Source organism: Arabidopsis thaliana, chromosome 4 (genome assembly GCF_000001735.4).
Source record: "Arabidopsis thaliana chromosome 4, partial sequence".
NCBI lineage: Eukaryota > Viridiplantae > Streptophyta > Magnoliopsida > Brassicales > Brassicaceae > Arabidopsis > Arabidopsis thaliana.
Genome location: NC_003075.7, coordinates 15,098,002 through 15,115,916, shown reverse-complemented (window position 1 = coordinate 15,115,916; position 17,915 = coordinate 15,098,002). Strand labels below are relative to the sequence as shown.

The window sequence follows — 17,915 nt, the reverse complement described above, 5'->3', positions numbered from 1 at the left end:
TTCTCTCTTTAACGCAATGGCTTGGCCTTCAATTACAGCAAATGACTAAATGCAGCACGCACAAGAATATGCTTATTGGAAAATTTCGTATACAAACTGATTGGTATGCCTCTTCTAGGTGCTCGAAGAACGGAATCCTGTGAGTTACTATTTGGTTTCCCAGCTACTACGACTCTTCACTACCAAAGAGGCCCAAAAGTGGGAAGAATGTATTCAGAAACTAACAATGTCTTAAACCCTTCTTCCAAAACCCTTAAGTCACAAATCTTTACAGAACAAAAGAGAAGTAAATAGACCAATCTCATATAAACATCAACAAGAAGCAGACAATGTCACAAAACATCCAATAAAACCTTCTATGTAGATAAGATCATTATGTTCAAAACTTAACAAGAATGCTATAGAGATTGCAAGGATTTTGTTCTACCAATACCACCTTCCTTTTAGCACTCCAATCGTTTAAAAGACTCAGCTTACAGAATATTAGGATCTGAAACTGTTTGCTTTTCGATCTGAAGCTGGAAAGCTTCAGAGAATTCCTTTAGTAAAGACTCGTGAACTATATCGATCAACCTCAAATCATCAACCATTCCGTGTTCTCCATCTTCAAGCAAGCCCTTTATGTTTCCAACTTTCCGGTCTCTAATCCCACATGGAACTATCCAGTTGAATGGTGTTAGATCTGTAGTGACATTAAGAGCTAAACCATGATATGTTATCCATTTCGACACACGAATACCTATCGCCGCCACTTTTTGGTTGCCTATATATACCATTTGCAAACAAAAAGAAATCAATCTCGGAATATATATTAGATCACTTACAAAATCATCCATTTGAAATATGAGACATACCAACCCAAACTCCAGTTAAACCGTCAAGACGAGAAGCTTTAATGGAGAAAGTTGAGGAAAGCACACGGATGACAATCTCTTCAAGCATCCTGAGGTACCAATGAAGATCCATCTCGTGATTTCGAAGATTGATTATAGGATACATAACTAGCTACATTTTCAAACATTCCTATAATCAGCTTGAAGAGCTCATTAGAAAACACACAGAAACTTCCAATGCATTGTTGACATTATTACCTGACCAGGGCCATGGTAAGTGACTTCGCCACCACGTTCAGTTCGATAAACATTGAAAGGAGCATCCTTTATATCGAAATTGAGATAATCCTCTGTACTAGCAGTTCCCATTGTGTAAACAGGAGAGTGTTGTAACAAAATCACTGTATCAGCGCAGTCTTGGTTTCTATCAATCAATGTCTTTTTCTCCTCGACAATGCTCTTCTGCCATGACCAAGCTTTCTTGTATGGAACCAATTTGTCGTAAAGATCAAAACACAGGCACCTGCAAAATTGATAGTGATTGCACGGAAGGTGTTCGTTAAAATGCCTCAAACAGAAAATAGAGAGCACAAAAAAGGAAACTTTACTTTCTGGGGATTTCATGATTCCCGGAGTTTAAGATCTTGACAGATCTAACTAATCTGTTTCTCTTCGCGTTAGTACGATGGTGATGATGAATTCCCGAAACTAGAGTTTCTACTCCATTCAGCAACTCCATAACTCTGTACTAAAGAAGAAAGTGGAATTTACTTAAAATTTATTTCTGTAAATATACAGTCATTCAATTTTTAGCCAATCAAAAACGACGGAAACAACAATTTTGACTCTACAAAATAATATGTAAATGTAATTAATTATTTGAAACCAAAAAAGCAATCTTTATGGATAACAGATATTTTACAAGCTTAATTTGAAGAAGAAGATAACAAAACAAAAAAAAGAGCGTGGCTTTATCTATCATCTGGTATCCACTATCCACAACTGGGGTCAGCTTCTGGTTCTCTCTCTCGGTAACTTTCTGAGCTGAAGAACCCTAATTCTTATCTTCACCGGATTCCGGGTATAGGGCTTTGTAAAGTTGTTGAATTTACAAAGAAAGATATGCTGGTTTGTCTGGGTTTTGTAGAAGAATCTGTGTTGTTGCTTTGAGATTAAAGTCCGAACAATGTTGGGTTTGATTCATGTCCTTGATGAGCTCGTCAATGGTCTTATGCCACTGCTTATCATTCAGTAGTCAAAACCCAGATCCTGAATCATCATCATCTTCTCTTCTTCGTTATAAGCCTTGTGATTCGATTTCGTTGTGGGGTAAGAGAAGGAAGAAGCTTTGGAGATTTGTTCCCAGTGCGGAGAAGAATAACAGTCATACGGGTAATAATAATAAGAGGAGAAGAAGCTGGTGGCAGAGGTTTTTCTTTGATGATGATGGGAATTGGCTTGGTTTGAGAGACGACGACATTGTTGATGAGACTACTGAGCTTGCAAAGGATGATGAGATGTCTGATGAAGAGAAATTCGAGACTTGGAAGAGACGAGCAGAGGCGATTGTCGAGCTACGGGAAGGTCAGGAGGAGATTGGGGATAGTGGTGTTGTTGCTGATGTGACCAAGAAATGGGAGGATTGGATTGTGGATTCAGATGATAGTTTTGTTGAGTCTTGGACCCGAGACTCTGCTGGTAGTGACGACAATTTAGAGCTTGATGAATTGACAATTCCAGATGGAGGGTTGGTTAAAATGGTGAGGGATATGGTTTTAGGTGCAGAAGAGGAAGATATTCTTTACGAAGACCGTATTTTTCGTTACGCTTCTTCAAAATCGGTGAGTTATGCTACATAGCTCTCTCTGTTGATCTTGTTCCTTAATTGATGATATGTGTGATTCTTAGTTCATTTGTTAGTGATTGTAATGTTCTTCCAGATGATTGATCAATGCTCATTGACGTTGTAACTCTTTACAGGCAAAGTTTTTGGCGGTCTTAATTCTCATTCCATGGGCATTAGACTTTTTGGCTCATGATTATCTACTTATGCCCTTCTTAGACAGGTGATTTTCTTCATTTTTGCTGTTAATTCCCCAGGTTATGTCTCTATTTACGTTGTGTTAGTCCCCAGTTTGATTATTTAGTCTGTGCCTTTACTTAAAGATATGTGAAGACTGTACCACTTGCTGCCCAGACGCTTGATGTGAGACGAAATCAGAAGCTAGAAATGGTTAAGGAACTTAATAGAGAAAAAGCTAGGTACCGTCTTGAAGTTGAGATTGGCAAATCTCCGCCGCTTTCTGACGATGATTTATGGTGGGAGATGCGGGGTAAAGCGTAAGACTCGACTCCACATTTTTAGTTTCTTTTGATGTCAAAGGTCGTAAACCCATCTTGATCGTGTACCAGATAGTTTCTTTTGATAGCCTCACTGTGTTTCTTTTTGTGTTCCTCCCATTGGTTTCTTCAACAGTTTGGAACTGCGTGATGAGTGGAGACTAGAGAACCGGAAAGCATTTGCCAACATATGGTCTGATATGGTGTTTGGGATCTCCTTGTTTGTTCTTTTGTACGCCAATCAGGGTAGAGTAAGTTTCCGTTTCCAACCGTGATTAAGCCCACCTAAAATGGCATTCTAAGTTTCCTTTCAAGCTGCTATGTTGTTAACATGTACCTTTTTGGGTTACTTCATGAACTTTTTTCAGGTAGCCTTGTTGAAATTTACAGGATATAAAATCATAAACAACATTTCAGACACGGGAAAGGCATTTCTCATCATCCTGATCACCGACATATTCTTGGGGTAAATGTCCAAATCTTTGCTTTCATTAAGAGCAACCACCAGAACTGAAGCTCATAACAAACGTTAAATCAAAGCTGTTACTGTTCCAATAACCTGATATTAGCGATAGATCTACCAATAGTCCATTAATGCTTCTCTTTATAGGTACCATTCTGAATCTGGATGGGAGACATTGTTAGAGATAATAATGGAACATTATGGTCTTGAAGTTGAGCAATCTACTATTACCATTTTTATCTGCCTAGTTCCCGTTATTATGGACGCTTGTGTTAAGCTCTGGGTATCTTCTTTTCTCCTTTTTTATGCTCTTTTGATTTCTATGTCTCTGCTTTGTTTCGTCTTCTTTGCTCATTATCTCGTCTGCATTTCTCAACTGTTTTTTTCTGCTTCTTATGTAGCTGTTTAAGTTCCTTCCAAGACTGTCTCCGCGAGTTTCCAACATATTCCAGGAGATGAAACGTCACTGAGTAGTACCCACCATTGAAACCCTCCACTTGAGTTCTGTGTCTCTATCACACAAACCATTCTTCAGCTTTATTTACGTTCAGATAGACATAAGAGAAACATAGGCTATTTTTTTGGTCACTCATCTTGATCTTAAAATATATTTTTTGGTTGAATTTTTGGTGAACGATTGAGAGAGCACTAATCTGTTGGCTCTCTCACCAGTACTTGGTCATGTACACAATAAACAAACCTACAAAAGAAGCCCTTTCGGATATGGGCTTTGGGCCTTGGAATTTGGGCTTTGGGTGTATGTTTACTTGTGAAATAGTAGTAATCTTCTTTACGGTAAGTTACAAGTCTCGTCACTTTTTACTTGTGTCTTGGGTTATCTTTTTTGCTTTTTTATGGTTGATTTGATGATTAAGATTTAAGAGCTCAAACTTCCACACAAAGCTCTCTCATGCCTTTGTTGAATGAAGACACTTTTCTCTCTTTTGGACCAAGCTCTCAATGTCTTAAAAGCTGACCATGCAAATAAATGTACAATGTTTTGATTAGCAAAGACATTTACTAGGTTACCCTCTCTCTACTAGACCTCTAAGCGGATCAGTTAGATTCCTTTGTAGAAAAAGTTATCTACAATGAAAACGAACTGTCTGCAAATAGTGTTATTAATTGATATAATTGTAATTGCCCCCATTTAACATGGCGGATTTTACGGGCCATTGCACAGTTAAAACCTCAAATAATCATCATTTTATAAGCAAAACCAATAAATTAAACTGAATCATCATTAGTTTAACTTTACACCATTTGCTAATAGTTTTGGTCAAAATCTGAAGCTGACGAAGTCCAAAGCACACAGAATCGTGTCAGAAATTAAAAGCATACTTGTCCAAACAAGACAATGTCTCCTTTTTTGTTATTGTACTTAAAAAAAAAAGGAATTGGAACAAGAAATTGCAAAGTGAAAACGAGACCAAATTGAAAAAAACAGAGCAAGTGGTATTAAAGATAATTTAGGTAAATAAGAAGGAGGAATGTCTGACAAGACTTCCCATTAAAAGCCATTCCTTGCAGCCTTTGACCAAATCTTAGCCCTTCGTTGTGTAACTCTCTTTTCAAGACACAAGCACAATAAATATGAACATCATCACCTAAAGATGAACACAAGTTTTTAAAAACTTAACCCAAATATTTTACTTGTTACATACAACAGAATTTCATTTTGACCAAAACAAAAGGATTTTTTTTGTATTACGCCATCAGAATTTACCAAACCATGGACGAGGCCATTCAAATATTGTGTGACATTACCATTTCTATTTGAAAAAAAATCTAGACTGGCTTCTTTCTTATTTATCATCATAGACTCATAGTCATATATATTCAATCCTAAGAATCTAAAGATTAATTATGATTCTATAAAAACCCCTTTAATAAAACATCAACTCTAAAAAGAAAGAAGAGAGGTGTAGAAGTTGTTTTTTTATAAAACAGCTCATATCTTCTTCTTTCCCCCGACAAGTTCGGTTCCCTTCTTCTCTCCTCCTCCACCTTCTCTCCATTTTCTTACCTCTCAACAAGTTTACACAAACAAAAAACCAAAAAAAAACAAAAAAAAAAACAATTTTTTAAAATTCTTTTCTTAGACAAAGACAGAGACAGAGAGAGGGGAAGATTTTGGGTTTGGTGTTTTTCTCCTTTTCTTCATTGAAAGTTGTCTTCTTTTTTAATCTTCTTTGATTAAAATGGGTAATGTGACGTCAAATGTGGCGGCCAAGTTCGCATTCTTCCCGCCGGAGCCAGCAACATACGGCGTAACGAAGGATGACGAGACCGGGAAGCTGGTCTTCGCCGGAGTGTCGGCTGACAAGAACGTGGAAGTCCACCAACTCACCACAAAGTCCGGCAACAAAGTTGTTGCCACGTTTTGGAGACACCCTTTTGCGAGATTCACGCTTCTCTATTCCCATGGCAATGCCGCTGATCTTGGCCAAATGGTCGAGCTATTCATCGAACTCCGTGCTCATCTCCGCGTCAACATCATGAGGTATATCTTAAAAACTTTAATGGTTAGATTCTTGACGTTTGACTTGTTTTTAAATGTTTTGATGGCATTTTGAAACAGTTATGATTATTCAGGATATGGAGCTTCAACAGGAAAGGTAACCAAAGAGAAATCATTCAAAACTATAAAACCTTAATGTGATTTATTCAGATGTTTTTGTGTTCTTGACTTTTTTTGTTTTTCTGGTTCTTTTTGGTTTAGCCGTCTGAATTCAACACGTATTATGACATAGAGGCAGTGTACAGTTGCTTGCGGAGCGATTATGGGATCAAGCAAGAGGAGATAATTCTGTACGGTCAGTCTGTAGGAAGCGGTCCAACGTTGCACATGGCTTCTCGGTTGAAGAGGCTTAGAGGAGTTGTTCTTCACAGCGCCATTCTCTCTGGAATCAGAGTCTTGTATCCTGTCAAAATGACTCTCTGGTTCGATATATTCAAAGTAAGAAAAGCACACACAAAAGATTTGCTTTTGGTTGGGTTACATATATACTCTGTTCCTGTCTCATCTCTTTGTTTTGAATGTCTTACTGCAGAACATAGACAAGATTCGCCATGTCAACTCACAAGTCCTTGTCATACATGTAAGTAAAAGCTTTAGATCTAGTGGATTTGTCTGTCTTCTTCTTTCTGTTGATTTGTGCTGATTGATTTGTGATGAGCTGCTGCAGGGCACAAATGACGAGATTGTTGATTTGTCTCACGGGAAACGACTGTGGGAGCTGGCGAAGGAGAAGTATGATCCGTTATGGGTGAAGGGAGGAGGGCATTGCAACCTCGAGACTTACCCTGAGTACATCAAGCACCTCAAAAAGTTCGTAAATGCAATGGAGAAACTCTCTCTAACCAATCCACCACCCAAACAACTAACTAATGAGCCCAGTATCACCGAGACTAAGCACAATCGGTGCTTGAAATTCGGGAAACGGTAGTAGCAGAATCACAAGACAATTGGTTTGGTAGATTTCTTCCTTGGCATCGCATGTGCAGAGTTATTTCCTCAATGTGATCAAAACCAATGCTAAACACAGGGTCACAGACAACGGCGTAACAGAGATCATCTAGTGAGGTATTTCACTGTAGAATGTTGCCCTGCTTTTGGGTATTTGATCGATGTTCAATCTCCTGTAAAAATGTAGCTTCAAGTTTGGGGGTTTCTGTAACACATCATTACTTGTAGGAGAAGCAACACAGAAAAGATGTAATCAGCATTTCCTTCGAACTATCTAGTGCTCCTTAGCGAGACAATTAAGTACATTACCACAAAATACTCTCACATTATAACTATACATCTGGGATCAAGAGTACTAAATCATCCTAGGTTGTCTCGTCAGGAGAATCTTGAGCCCCTCTGCTACAACTTAAATCGACATCAGAGTCTATGGAAGATTCACGATGAATGAAGGACGAATATTCATCATCTTCTTTGGGTGGCTTATAGTCTTTACCTCTCCAAATCACGACCTGCTCCTTGTCAAATGTCACCAGGATGCAAGGGACCAAATCCTTCACACAAACTTAGATGTTAGTGTTTGTTCAAACAGAAACCTGAAGCAGTAAAGAGGTCTCCAAGGCTTGACCAACAGATGAAGTTGGACAGCAAAGAAAGTGAAAGGGACAGGAAGAAACATCTCACCCTAAGCTTTGCTCCAATTTTCTTGTAATCCTTTCTCTCTAGTCCCAAGCAATCAATACGTACTAATTCACTCACGAGGAAAGCATCTCTCACCATTGGAACAAGACTACCGTAATAACCATTCTTGGCTGAAACAAAAATTTCAGGCAAAAGTGATTAAGAATATTGACACAACCAGAATTTAAAAATAAAAAGGCATGGAAAAGGTATGGACCAAGTTTTGTCAAGGCAGGAACAGCTAGCCCTTTCTTTCTCATTGCTTTGGTCTCATCGATGCTTAGACCATCAATTGTTGTTTTAATCAGCCTAGGGTACACTGGTTCATGAGGTTTCCACAACATCAATGGGATCTTAGGCCTTTTCTTGGGATCGTAGTTTCGCCCTCTATATAACACAAGTGTACCAGAGTGTTTAGAGACTACCTGGCCAAACGTTTTGTCCTGTAACAACAAGCAACACGGCTGTACAAGTCATTCTTTAGATTCCACAAATCATATACTAAAAGAACAATATCAGATTCATAAAAGACGACACCTCAAGGTGGAATATAACGTTCTTCATATCGAGGGTTGGGACTCCAAGACATTTGACCCGAACTGCTTCAGCATGTTTCCAATGATTATAGACATCATTCAGCATATTATGAGTCAAACCATCTCGCCCTACACATACCCCCAAAGCAACCATTCAGCATAGAAATAGCAGTATACAAAAGAAACAAAAGAGTGCATTCGTTATTGGTGACCAAAAAGGAAAGTTTTCTAAGCCCTGACAAGAAGACACACACCCTTCAAATTTCTCAATTTAACCACATCTATCAATGACAGTAAGGTAGACTACAATCTCATGAATAAGGAGTGAAGAAACGAATACCAAGATTGACTTGTCTTTTAGTTTTGTTCCTCTGACACAGCTCCACCAGAAATTTCCTTTCAGCTTCAGTGAGTGATGCCCCTTGAATCTTCTCTCTCACTTTCCTTCTTTTCTCTTCCAGCTTCGGATCCTCCACTCCGTCAACAGACTCTACCTTTGGATTAACCGCCGGCGCACAGACACCGGTCCATTCCCGGTCCAATCGATCAGGACCAAAAGGTGAATACTTTGGTTCTCTCAAGCCAATTGGCCTCACATTTGAGCAACTCTCTGTGTAACTGAACCGGAAATCGAACGGAAGATCAGAGTGAACCGTCTTCACACCTTCCAGCGAAGAAGGTGGACGGTACTGCGGCTTTGGCTTCTTCTTATTGTTGTTTTTCTGGTTAAAGTCAGGATTTTCGGAGGCTGACGACGACAAAGGCGGCGGTGATTGAAAATTGTAAAGGTCTCGGAGTCGTGACGAGGAAATTGTTTGGTCGTGAAGGCGGCGCGTGAGAAGTGTAAAAGATGATGGGTTATGGCGGGAGAGACGAATCAAGAACATTTTTTGCTTCTACGAAGTCGACGAACCAGTGGAGAGAGACTGAAGAAGAAATCGGAAAGAGGCTGAGGAAGGAACTTCTTGTTGCTTGTTTCTTCTCTCTACTTGCTCTCTCAAAACATGGGCCTAACATTATAGGGCCCATTAGTCAAGTCGGCCTTTAAGTTTGACTTATCCCTGCCGTGTCACTTATATAGTGCCTTGGCGCGCTACTAACTAGGGCCACGTCTGCGAGAATGAGTTTGCCTAACGAAGGAGCTGGCTTCTCTGAAACTGCTGGAGTCCGGCCATCTACAACCCCAACCTCTCTTGTTGATATCTCTGAAGATGAGCAATCCACAACCGCTCCTGAAACTGCTGTGCTCCGGCGGCCATCTACAACTCCTACCTCTCTTGTTGATATTGAGCAATCCACAACCGCTTTTGATACGGCCGATCAAGCAATCACAAAGAAAGATCTCTAAAAAAAAGTGCATGGGAGGCTTTTATAACCGAAACCTATGTTCTTGATATGAGTGCTGGAGATATCTCGATGATGGTCTAGTCCAGTCCAGCCATCTCACCTCGATTTTCCACGTCTTCAGATTTTACTCCGTAATTTAATGGTAAGCTAAGTAAGTTGATGCAATGTTAAATTCATTCTGTTCATAAATCCTTAATTTTTCTTTGTCAATATATATAGGAACCTTCACTCCATTCGTATGTATTTGGTGTGGAGATTATCTTAAAGAGGACGAATACTGAGACTTTCGGTATTAAGACTCTTTGTCTGACTGATAACCAGTCGTTTAACCTTTTTCTCCAATGCTTAGATATGGAAGGATATACTGGTTGATCCTCTTTAAAAAAGTAATTGCTTCAAGTTTATTTATACAAAAGAAAAGCTCTCGGAATTTTTTTGTAGTACTTTCTTAGTCGATCTCCACAATTTGAGGCCTCCTCTCTGCAGCTTTCTTGCGTATAAAGATACCCCATCTCAATGCAGCTTTGAGCTTAAGCCATCCCACTACAGCTTTCCCTGCGCCTCTACCTCCTTCTCTCATATAACCCTTGTCTATCTGAGCTTCGTACTGATCACTGAAACCGTAAATGGACTCATCCCTGTTACCAAACCCGCCTGATATCCCAAATGTCTTGAGCAATCTCTGCATGTTATCCGTCTCGAGCATCTCAGAACTCCTCGCTCGAATTTCCTCCGTGAAAATATCTTCAAGGCCTCCATTATATGAGCCTGAAACTGAAGAACTCTCCATCGATGTGTAGTCTCGTAACTGATAGCAAGGTTGTTGGACAAAAGGATACTCTATCAGATGCTGAGGATCTGATGAGTAGCCATTCACAGTCTGTTGGCATTGCAGAGCCTTCTGCTGCGTTTGATGGTTCTGAGCCATTTTTGGCTCTGGCAAGCTTTTTATTCCCTTCTTAGCAACTGGTAAGCAATTCAAGAGCTTACCGCCATACTCAACCACTTTATGCCAGTTCTCGTAAGCAGTCTTCACCAAAGTGTCTGCAGAAATCTGTTGAATTCCAAAAAAGTTCAAAAGTTTTCACCACTTTTGAGTAGGATCCTTAGAGACTGCAGACTCTAAAGGGAAGAATAAAAAAAAGAAGCTAGCTTTACAGAGAGATGAGTTACCTTTTGGTCATGGTTAAGAGATTCCGAAGACAAGAAGTGGCCATTGGCAATTAGGCCTTGAAATTCATATATATGATTAAAGACAACAGCTGTCTGGTGTGTTTGATCTGTGTAATAGGCGTAAAGTTTCCCACCTAAGACACAAGTCTTTGCGTGCTCTACCGTGTTATCCCACATTCTATTTGACATTCCACTCCCAAGTAACTGTTAAATACACACAAAGAAAGAACATAAGCAAGAAACAATCATTTTCTTGTGTAGATACTCACAATATTAAAGATGCACATACGCTTCTTAGTTTCTGCGGATCCTTCATGAGTATCTGTAGGAAGTCTTCAACAGTCACAATGTTAGATTTTAGTAGCTTCTTGTGTAGCGCTCCATCTTTCGCTATTTTATCCAATCTCCAGACTTCATCATGTAAAACCGGTGGATAATGTTTCTTGTATACTGCAAAAAACACCGCCAAAAAATAATCCAAGATTAAGGTAGACAATCCAAGAAACTCTATCTCTCTCTGCTTATCAAGTCAGTCCAAAGTTTTAAGATACTCATGTTCTCCTCTGTGATCTTTAACAGCAAATGGTTCTGTTTTAGCTTCACGGATGTGAAATCCCGTTGCAGGCTTAACACCAAGTCTAAACTTTCTGCTCCTAATCCAGCTCGAATTGTCAGTGAAAGTAAGTTTTCCAAGAGTTCCTACACCTTCTTTAATTATCACATGTCTGTCACCAGTCAAGATGGGACGTTTTCCTTCGCGTTCCTTCACTTCAAAGCTCTCAAAATGTTCTCTCGTCCAATCTTTGTCGTCTTCATCATTGAAGTCTCCATCTAACACGACAATATTCAGCTTTGTCATTGATTCTTCTCCTGTTTGGATTACATTTCCGGTGTTTGCATCTATAAGAACCACGTGAATGGCTGAGCCTTGCTCTCCCTCGACTTTCCCACCTGTGAATAAATGAGGAGGCATTCGTGTTCTGAACCGAAGTTGCAGATTTCTTCCATCGAGGCCTTGAATCTTATTCGGTTCTGTAGATCTGAAAACTCAAATTGATGTAAAGATCATGGAACCAGTCCAGAAAATGATATCGTATATAGCTAGATAAAATACCTTGAAGTAGATTTCGAGTTCTCCAACCTTGATATGGCACGTTCCACCTCTTCACTGACCTGTCCATTGATCGACATCATTACCAAGTTTATCGCTCTTACAGGCTTCTCAAGATTTGGTCTATGTGGAAGTTAAACTTCGGAATAGTATCATACTCACAATTCTTCGAAATAATGGTTCCAAAGACGAGCATAGCCTCTGCAGACTATCTACCTTGACAGCTTCCACTATGACACTGTAAGACAGTTTTTTTTTCATACAACGACGTCTGAGAAAATTTGAGGCCTTGCGAGGCTAAGCAAGACTATCGAAAATTTGAAAAGTATGATATTTCCACAGTACTATGCTCTTTGGACAGTGTAACTAATGAACAACTCAAAACAAGGTCCGATACAAAAAGACTTCAGAATTAGCCAAAACAATCGAATTTACGACACACTAACATATAAAATATGAGTTACCTTGCCAAAGCAGGAAGCTTCTGTCTCTTTGATTCTGGCAAGTTGTCTGCATGTTCTTGATTGTGTCCATGTCCTCTGTTGTTCATAGAATTTTCCATTTAAAGTACGATAAGTTATCAACAATCTCTGTGCCTAGATAGATACGAATTAATGCACTTTCCCTAAGTAGGAGAAAAGAGCATAAGTCCTACACAATGGAAGCTTCAGAGAAGAACACAGAAGAAATAGAAAAAGAGATTAGTTGAATCTAGGACCAAAGTCTAAAAGCTATATTTTCTTTATAGAACTTTTTGTGCAATCCACATGGAGTGGACGGTTTGCAGGAGTCACTGAAACGAGATCTGTTTCTTTTAGCCGTAGATCGCTTTTATAGATTCTGTCCCTCTGAATATTAGAATAAACAGAGCACTTTAATGGCGAACCCTAAAAATAAAATAAAATAAAAATACAGCTGTTTTTGTGAATGAAGGAATATTGAAAATCGAAACCGCGTGATACCTGGTGAGATCATAATTATGTCAACCTAAGTGCGTTTGACTTTCTACTTTTTGTCTCCTCTCTGTTCACAAACTCTCCTGTTTCTTGATGTCTGAAAACAGTCTTTATTAGGTTTTTAAGCAAAGAAGAAAACAGAGTCCAAGTGACTTTCTTGATCCTCTTGTGCTTTCTGAACTCGGATTTGTTTAGATGGGATATTAAGCTCACTCTTTGTTTCAGCTCTTGGTTATTGAGAATATGATGGTTTGGGGATTTCAATGAACATGAACCATAAAATACATGACGACTTCTTATCTAACAAGAGAAGGAAGTGAAGCTTCATAGTAAAGAAATGGACAATTATATATGAATAAAAGTTGATACAAGGCCTTTCTTTAGCTACATTCCGATCAAGGGCAAAACAAAAAACTACATACTGTATATAGAGAAACGTGGAAGATAGGACTTTGCCTTGACAACTAAACAATTTCCTTTTAGAGCTGTGACAATTCGATTTCTCAGAGAGAAACACTTTAAGGTAGACTGAGAAGTGCAATCAGTTTACTCACCTTCCCAACCTGATTGCCGAGCTCTCTTCTCCCACAAAGAAGTAATCTTCCTCTCCTTGATCAACAAAGCTTCAGCTCTCTCTCTAGCTGATTCACAAATCTCAGTGGCGGCATTGCACTTCTCAGCCTCCTTTTGATACTGAGATGCAACCCTTTTAGCTTCTGCAAGGGTAACATTCATATGACGGCTATGCTCATCTGCAACTGCTTCTTGCAGCTTCAGCTCCTCAGTCAGAAGGTCCACAAATTGCTTCTCCATCTCTTGTTTAAGCTCTGGATCGTCGCTTCCACAATCTGTTCACAACACAAGACAGAATTCATTTTCCGGTATCAAATACCAAATGGGAAACCAATCTTACAAAATAAAAGCTTCTCAATAACTGTCAAACCATATTGCAACATGATAGAAAACCAATAAAGGAAACAACACAAGCATAGCAGCTAAAACAAAGTCAAGCTCAGAATCGAGATCTAACCTGTAATAGAGAGATTTGCGAGCCCTGCAAACAAAACAAAAATTCAACTTGTTAAACAATATACAAGTCGAGATTCTTTCTTACTGAAATTAAACCTAAAAGAGACAGCTTTGATTGAAAGATCCAATATTGAAAAAATCAGATGCTTCAGAGCAAAGATCCAAATAAACTAGAGCAAAACGAAATTCGAGGAAAAGGGCACCTCAAAATTATGATCATTACTCGAAAAGGAACTAAATTTCACAAGAAAAACTTGTAAAAGGATCTAATCATAAAACGAGGAACATGTAAGATCCAAATCAGAATAAAGGTAAAGCATACCAGGAGCAATCTGGAGAAGAGACAAAGGAGGAGGACAATCACAAACGCAAGGAGGACAAAGAGAGTTGGCACGTGTGGATCCAACGAAACCCTTGTTGAATTTCCAATAAAGAGCAGGTCCACACACAACTAAAGCTGATACAACCGCGAAAATCACCAGACATCTCATGCAATCTCCGGATCGACGAGGCATCGCTTCGGAAGAACAAAATGCTGAAATCGAACGAATCAGAGTCGGCAATGCAGCAACAATTGCGATTAGTGTGTGAGCAAGCACTGTCAGCGAAAGAAAGGAAGAATTAGAAAGATACACAGCTACAAGTGTTGATGTACCAAACGCGGAGAAACTACAATAAAACGACCACGTTTTGATGAGTCCCCCCGGTTCAGATGTCGGTGGTACATTTCTCACGTAATCACTCTTACGATTTTACACTTTTGGGTTCCATAATCTTTTTCCTTTCCAAAAAGGCGCTACACTTTCTTTTTGTTTCACACAGTTCGTTTAAATTTACAATTTGACCCTTTTAATTGTTTTTTCCTAAATGGCACTGTATGTACTTTTTCATTTGATTCAGAAATTACACCTTCCTGTATCGAAAGAGTGTAGAATACCAAAACAAAAGTCCTAATTTAAAATCTGCGTTTCTTCTCAGGTTAAATTAGGACTTTTGTTTTGGTAATCTACTGGCTGGTCATCGATCTTGTGTTTCATTCAATCTAGAATTTGGGTCCAAAACAAAAGTGGACTTTTGTAGATTAACTAGAAGCACAATTTCCACTTTCGTTTCTTATGACCTTTTTAATTGTATCTTGTTTGGGTTTAGAATCTGATATCTTTTCTCGGCAATCATCATCTGACAATAATCATATCCCCATTCTTCACATCCATATATGATTTTAATGATAGATGAAACACTGGTGTGACAACACTTGAACCAGAAGAACTCTTTAAGACAAGATCATCAATTTAATAGAAATCTCTATCTTTGTCCCATTTTCACAACTCAAAAAACTTAGATTCTACTACAAAACGATGCATCAAAACTTTAGCTTATAAACACTTTTAAAAGGATTCTGATAAAATATTTGCATGTCACAGGAAAGGACTCAGATTCGCCTTTTCTCAGACAAATTAGAGGATTAACTCTTCAGCCATGGCTGCTTACAAAGAAAAAAAGGAGTTCTCTTTTTTCCTTATAGCCCCGCCATGAAAGAAGAGTGTTACCACAATGTCTGGTTTATTGACTTCTTAAGAATCATCATTGTCTCCCAATAAGAAGAAGAAGAAGAAGAAGAAGAGAGCTTAACCGAAAAACAAAGAAGAAGAAGAAGATAGAGATCCAAGTAAAGTAGAATCTTTAATCGAGGAAGCTCAGTAGTAGTGGCAGTGGTGGTGACGGAGGAGATGATTGGATGATTCATCACCACTTTAAAAAGTGGTTCGTCAAGAGAGATTTGAAATCATCGGCTCCGCTTCCACCGGAAGAAAAAATCCTCCGGGAGCAGAACCTCATACTTAAACTAATGATGAGAGAGACCAAATCCAATACAAAACCCTAAAGGTCATTCCTTTTTTTTGGGTGAAACTTATAGAATCAAATTTCCAGTTTTACCCTCTGACGATTCAACTGAGACTCAGACCACTCAAAGGGTATTTCGGTCATTAAGCGAAGAATACAAAATGTTTGTGCGCTTCACAGCAATGGAGTAATGAAACCTTAGATGGTCTCTTTGCCTTTCTGCTTAACTAATTTTGTGTCAATGACTTCTCCTGATGAGTTGATAGTATAAGTAACCTGTATATGGTAAAATAAAGAAGACGTTATTTCCCTTTTTTCTTATGTTTTTCTTGGTCTTGATAAACATATCTTAACACAAGAAAGAAACTAGGGGACTTACAAACTCTGAGAAGCTAACTCTGTGAAGAAGAAACCCATCTTCCCTTTCTCTGACAAAAAAAAATGCATCTTCTCTCAGTCATTAAGATTGAGCTTTCATAGTTTATGATTATAATGTCATGATAAGAGATCTTGTTACCTCTTACTATTATTCGTTGGACCTTGGTTCTCTTGTTGATTAGGAACCGTAATGCAAGTCAAGCTCTCGTTGCTGCCTCCCCTTGTGCAGCCTTTTTCGCTTATATATAAGTTCTTGTATTCATCAAAGTTTTTCCTCTCAGATCAATCATATACTTGATTCGTTCCATCAAATTTCTCGGCAATGCAAGATATTCAATGTCTTACCACTCCATATTTGGTCATGATTTGATGAAATGTCCTTGCCACTCTCTTAGGTTCCTCTGGTTCCTTAGTTAGAGTATAGGCGAGTAACGGGTCTGATCCAACCACAATACGCCTGTAATATCAAGCACATGGCACAGATTATAAGGACTGATTTTGGAGAGCAGAAAGCAAACTTGGTCACCAAATAACGACAGAGACGGTATTTTATACAAGTTGATGAGAGATCAAGACAATCTATCGCTGAAAAAAGCCAACTTACCAGTCTCCGTCTACTGCTTTTAGAATCCTTGTCAACCCTTTCAATTGACTGATCATATAGGCATTCACTGCTCCACCAAGCACTTCCTTCAGTTTCAATTAATCATACATAATGAAACAACAAAATCAGAAGAAAAGCCTAACAATACATTTCTATCAAACTCACAGATACAAACTGATCCTACCTGCTTGAGTGAGCCAGTGTCTACGAAAACAACATCCAAGGATCCACCAAAAGGCATTTTGATGTGCTCTCTGAAATATCCAGATCCTTTCATTCTAGTGTACCTAATACACAACAAAGTGATTAGTCTCCTTGTTACATCAACGGAACTTAAGTTAACTAAAAGGATCCATTCCACAGGATCAAGATACCATGGAAGTTTCAGTGAAGAAGACAGTCGAGTCGCCTGCAAAAAGATCAATACACTCATTACTCATGCTAACTTTCTGAAGTAAAGAGATTCAGAACTTTTTTGTCAATCCAAGTAACCCAAAATGGAAGATTACATTTTGCAGGAATGGATCTTCTTCTCCTTGTTCACTTGAGCTCACAACAAATTTGGCCTTGTAAGTTTCTGCAACTTTCTCCATCTTCAACGATCAAACAGAAACACAAATTATGAATCCTGGGGAAGCTAGAAATACTATAAATAACCAAACTTTAACCATGAAACCAATGAATTCGATAACTAGATAAATTGAAACCAATTTTTCATGTTCCAACCAAAACGTAAGAAGATTGGAAACAAACCAATCGGAGAAGGCGAGTTTGGTGGTTAAGAGGCCTGAAACCGCCGGCAACGGAGATGAAATGAAGATCTAGAGGTGTGGCATTGTCACCGTCGTCACTAGAGAAGAAGAATGGGTGACCCGAATGCAGAGACACATAGATGATGAGACATAGAGATAATTGGATGAAGATTGTGCAACCCCATGACGATTGTTTCATAGAAACTCTCAGAGATTGAAACTCAAAAAGGATTTGATTTTTTTTTTGAGTTCACAGAAACTCAAGAAAACAAATGATTGGTTTTAATTTTAATGTTTTGTCTTCTTATTTTAGTGGTAGTAAGAGACTGCAACATTAGCTTGATGATGATGACTAGTTACCCAAATTTGTCACGATAAGTTTGCAGTTGCTTTCGCTT

The 17,915-nt window shown here is 38.8% G+C and overlaps 8 protein-coding genes and 1 non-coding gene across 14 annotated transcripts; 3 read left to right on the top strand and 6 right to left on the bottom strand.

Moving 5' to 3' along the window:
• Positions 1-283: 283 nt before the first annotated feature.
• Positions 284-1,667, bottom strand: AT4G31050 (Biotin/lipoate A/B protein ligase family). Its single transcript, NM_119255.2, has 4 exons — positions 1,442-1,667; positions 1,092-1,356; positions 855-1,005; positions 284-763 (listed from the first exon to the last, which is right to left on the bottom strand). Exons 1-4 carry the CDS (start codon positions 1,570-1,572, stop codon positions 474-476), a joined length of 837 nt encoding a protein of 278 aa, NP_567866.1. The 5' UTR covers positions 1,573-1,667; the 3' UTR covers positions 284-473.
• A 123-nt stretch (positions 1,668-1,790) lies between these two features.
• On the top strand, positions 1,791-4,440 carry AT4G31040 (CemA-like proton extrusion protein-like protein). Its single transcript, NM_119254.3, has 7 exons — positions 1,791-2,674; positions 2,814-2,899; positions 3,000-3,173; positions 3,310-3,424; positions 3,542-3,639; positions 3,784-3,919; positions 4,038-4,440. The coding sequence occupies exons 1-7, from the start codon at positions 2,036-2,038 to the stop codon at positions 4,104-4,106; spliced, it is 1,317 nt and encodes a 438-aa protein (NP_567865.1). The 5' UTR covers positions 1,791-2,035; the 3' UTR covers positions 4,107-4,440.
• On the top strand, positions 4,318-4,700 carry AT4G31030 (Putative membrane lipoprotein; the record flags this gene model as incomplete). Its single annotated transcript, NM_119253.1, has 2 exons — positions 4,318-4,431; positions 4,680-4,700. The coding sequence occupies 2 exons, from the start codon at positions 4,318-4,320 to the stop codon at positions 4,698-4,700; spliced, it is 135 nt and encodes a 44-aa protein (NP_194832.1).
• A 927-nt stretch (positions 4,701-5,627) lies between these two features.
• On the top strand, positions 5,628-7,816 carry AT4G31020 (alpha/beta-Hydrolases superfamily protein). 2 transcript variants are annotated; one of them, NM_202917.1, is made up of 7 exons: positions 5,770-6,139; positions 6,218-6,254; positions 6,359-6,595; positions 6,690-6,737; positions 6,825-7,222; positions 7,334-7,405; positions 7,488-7,816. In NM_202917.1, the coding sequence occupies exons 1-5, from the start codon at positions 5,838-5,840 to the stop codon at positions 7,083-7,085; spliced, it is 885 nt and encodes a 294-aa protein (NP_974646.1). In that variant the 5' UTR covers positions 5,770-5,837; the 3' UTR covers positions 7,086-7,222; positions 7,334-7,405; positions 7,488-7,816. The 2 variants fall into 2 exon arrangements, with proteins under 2 accessions (NP_194831.3, NP_974646.1); NM_119252.4 differs by lacking the exon at positions 7,488-7,816 and having other exon boundaries at positions 5,628-6,139; positions 6,825-7,409.
• Positions 7,281-9,359, bottom strand: AT4G31010 (RNA-binding CRS1 / YhbY (CRM) domain-containing protein; the record flags this gene model as incomplete). 2 transcript variants are annotated; one of them, NM_119251.5, is made up of 5 exons in its annotated part: positions 8,663-9,359; positions 8,324-8,451; positions 8,004-8,229; positions 7,790-7,917; positions 7,281-7,659 (listed from the first exon to the last, which is right to left on the bottom strand). In NM_119251.5, the coding sequence occupies exons 1-5, from the start codon at positions 9,207-9,209 to the stop codon at positions 7,471-7,473; spliced, it is 1,218 nt and encodes a 405-aa protein (NP_194830.2). In that variant the 5' UTR covers positions 9,210-9,359. The 2 variants fall into 2 exon arrangements, with proteins under 2 accessions (NP_194830.2, NP_001320097.1); NM_001342051.1 differs by having other exon boundaries at positions 7,471-7,659; positions 8,004-8,250; positions 8,663-9,303.
• Positions 9,360-9,937: 578 nt separating this feature from the next.
• On the bottom strand, positions 9,938-12,797 carry AT4G31000 (Calmodulin-binding protein). Of its 2 annotated transcripts, NM_119250.3 has the most exons (7): positions 12,418-12,797; positions 12,116-12,191; positions 11,957-12,015; positions 11,398-11,882; positions 11,132-11,292; positions 10,843-11,046; positions 9,938-10,723 (listed from the first exon to the last, which is right to left on the bottom strand). In NM_119250.3, exons 1-7 carry the CDS (start codon positions 12,513-12,515, stop codon positions 10,118-10,120), a joined length of 1,689 nt encoding a protein of 562 aa, NP_194829.2. In that variant the 5' UTR covers positions 12,516-12,797; the 3' UTR covers positions 9,938-10,117. The 2 variants fall into 2 exon arrangements, with proteins under 2 accessions (NP_194829.2, NP_001190876.1); NM_001203947.1 differs by lacking the exon at positions 12,116-12,191 and having other exon boundaries at positions 10,056-10,723; positions 11,446-11,882; positions 11,957-12,076; positions 12,418-12,669.
• Positions 12,798-13,128: 331 nt separating this feature from the next.
• On the bottom strand, positions 13,129-14,852 carry NKS1 (ubiquitin-associated protein (DUF1068)). The gene is made up of 3 exons (NM_119249.5): positions 14,261-14,852; positions 13,940-13,963; positions 13,129-13,757 (listed from the first exon to the last, which is right to left on the bottom strand). Exons 1-3 carry the CDS (start codon positions 14,451-14,453, stop codon positions 13,456-13,458), a joined length of 519 nt encoding a protein of 172 aa, NP_567864.1. The 5' UTR covers positions 14,454-14,852; the 3' UTR covers positions 13,129-13,455.
• A 281-nt stretch (positions 14,853-15,133) lies between these two features.
• AT4G30993 (Calcineurin-like metallo-phosphoesterase superfamily protein) lies at positions 15,134-17,876 on the bottom strand. 3 transcript variants are annotated; one of them, NM_119248.3, is made up of 9 exons: positions 17,519-17,876; positions 17,275-17,358; positions 17,140-17,174; positions 16,950-17,052; positions 16,766-16,851; positions 16,507-16,618; positions 16,301-16,413; positions 16,163-16,211; positions 15,134-16,059 (listed from the first exon to the last, which is right to left on the bottom strand). In NM_119248.3, exons 1-9 carry the CDS (start codon positions 17,714-17,716, stop codon positions 15,982-15,984), a joined length of 858 nt encoding a protein of 285 aa, NP_567863.1. In that variant the 5' UTR covers positions 17,717-17,876; the 3' UTR covers positions 15,134-15,981. The 3 variants fall into 3 exon arrangements, with proteins under 3 accessions (NP_567863.1, NP_849477.1, NP_001328346.1); NM_179146.2 differs by having other exon boundaries at positions 16,301-16,618; NM_001342050.1 differs by having other exon boundaries at positions 15,261-16,059; positions 17,275-17,850.
• AT4G08425 lies at positions 15,367-15,531 on the bottom strand. The gene has a single exon (NR_142205.1). It is a non-coding gene; the product is annotated as an other RNA (small nucleolar RNA).
• Positions 17,877-17,915: the final 39 nt, after the last annotated feature.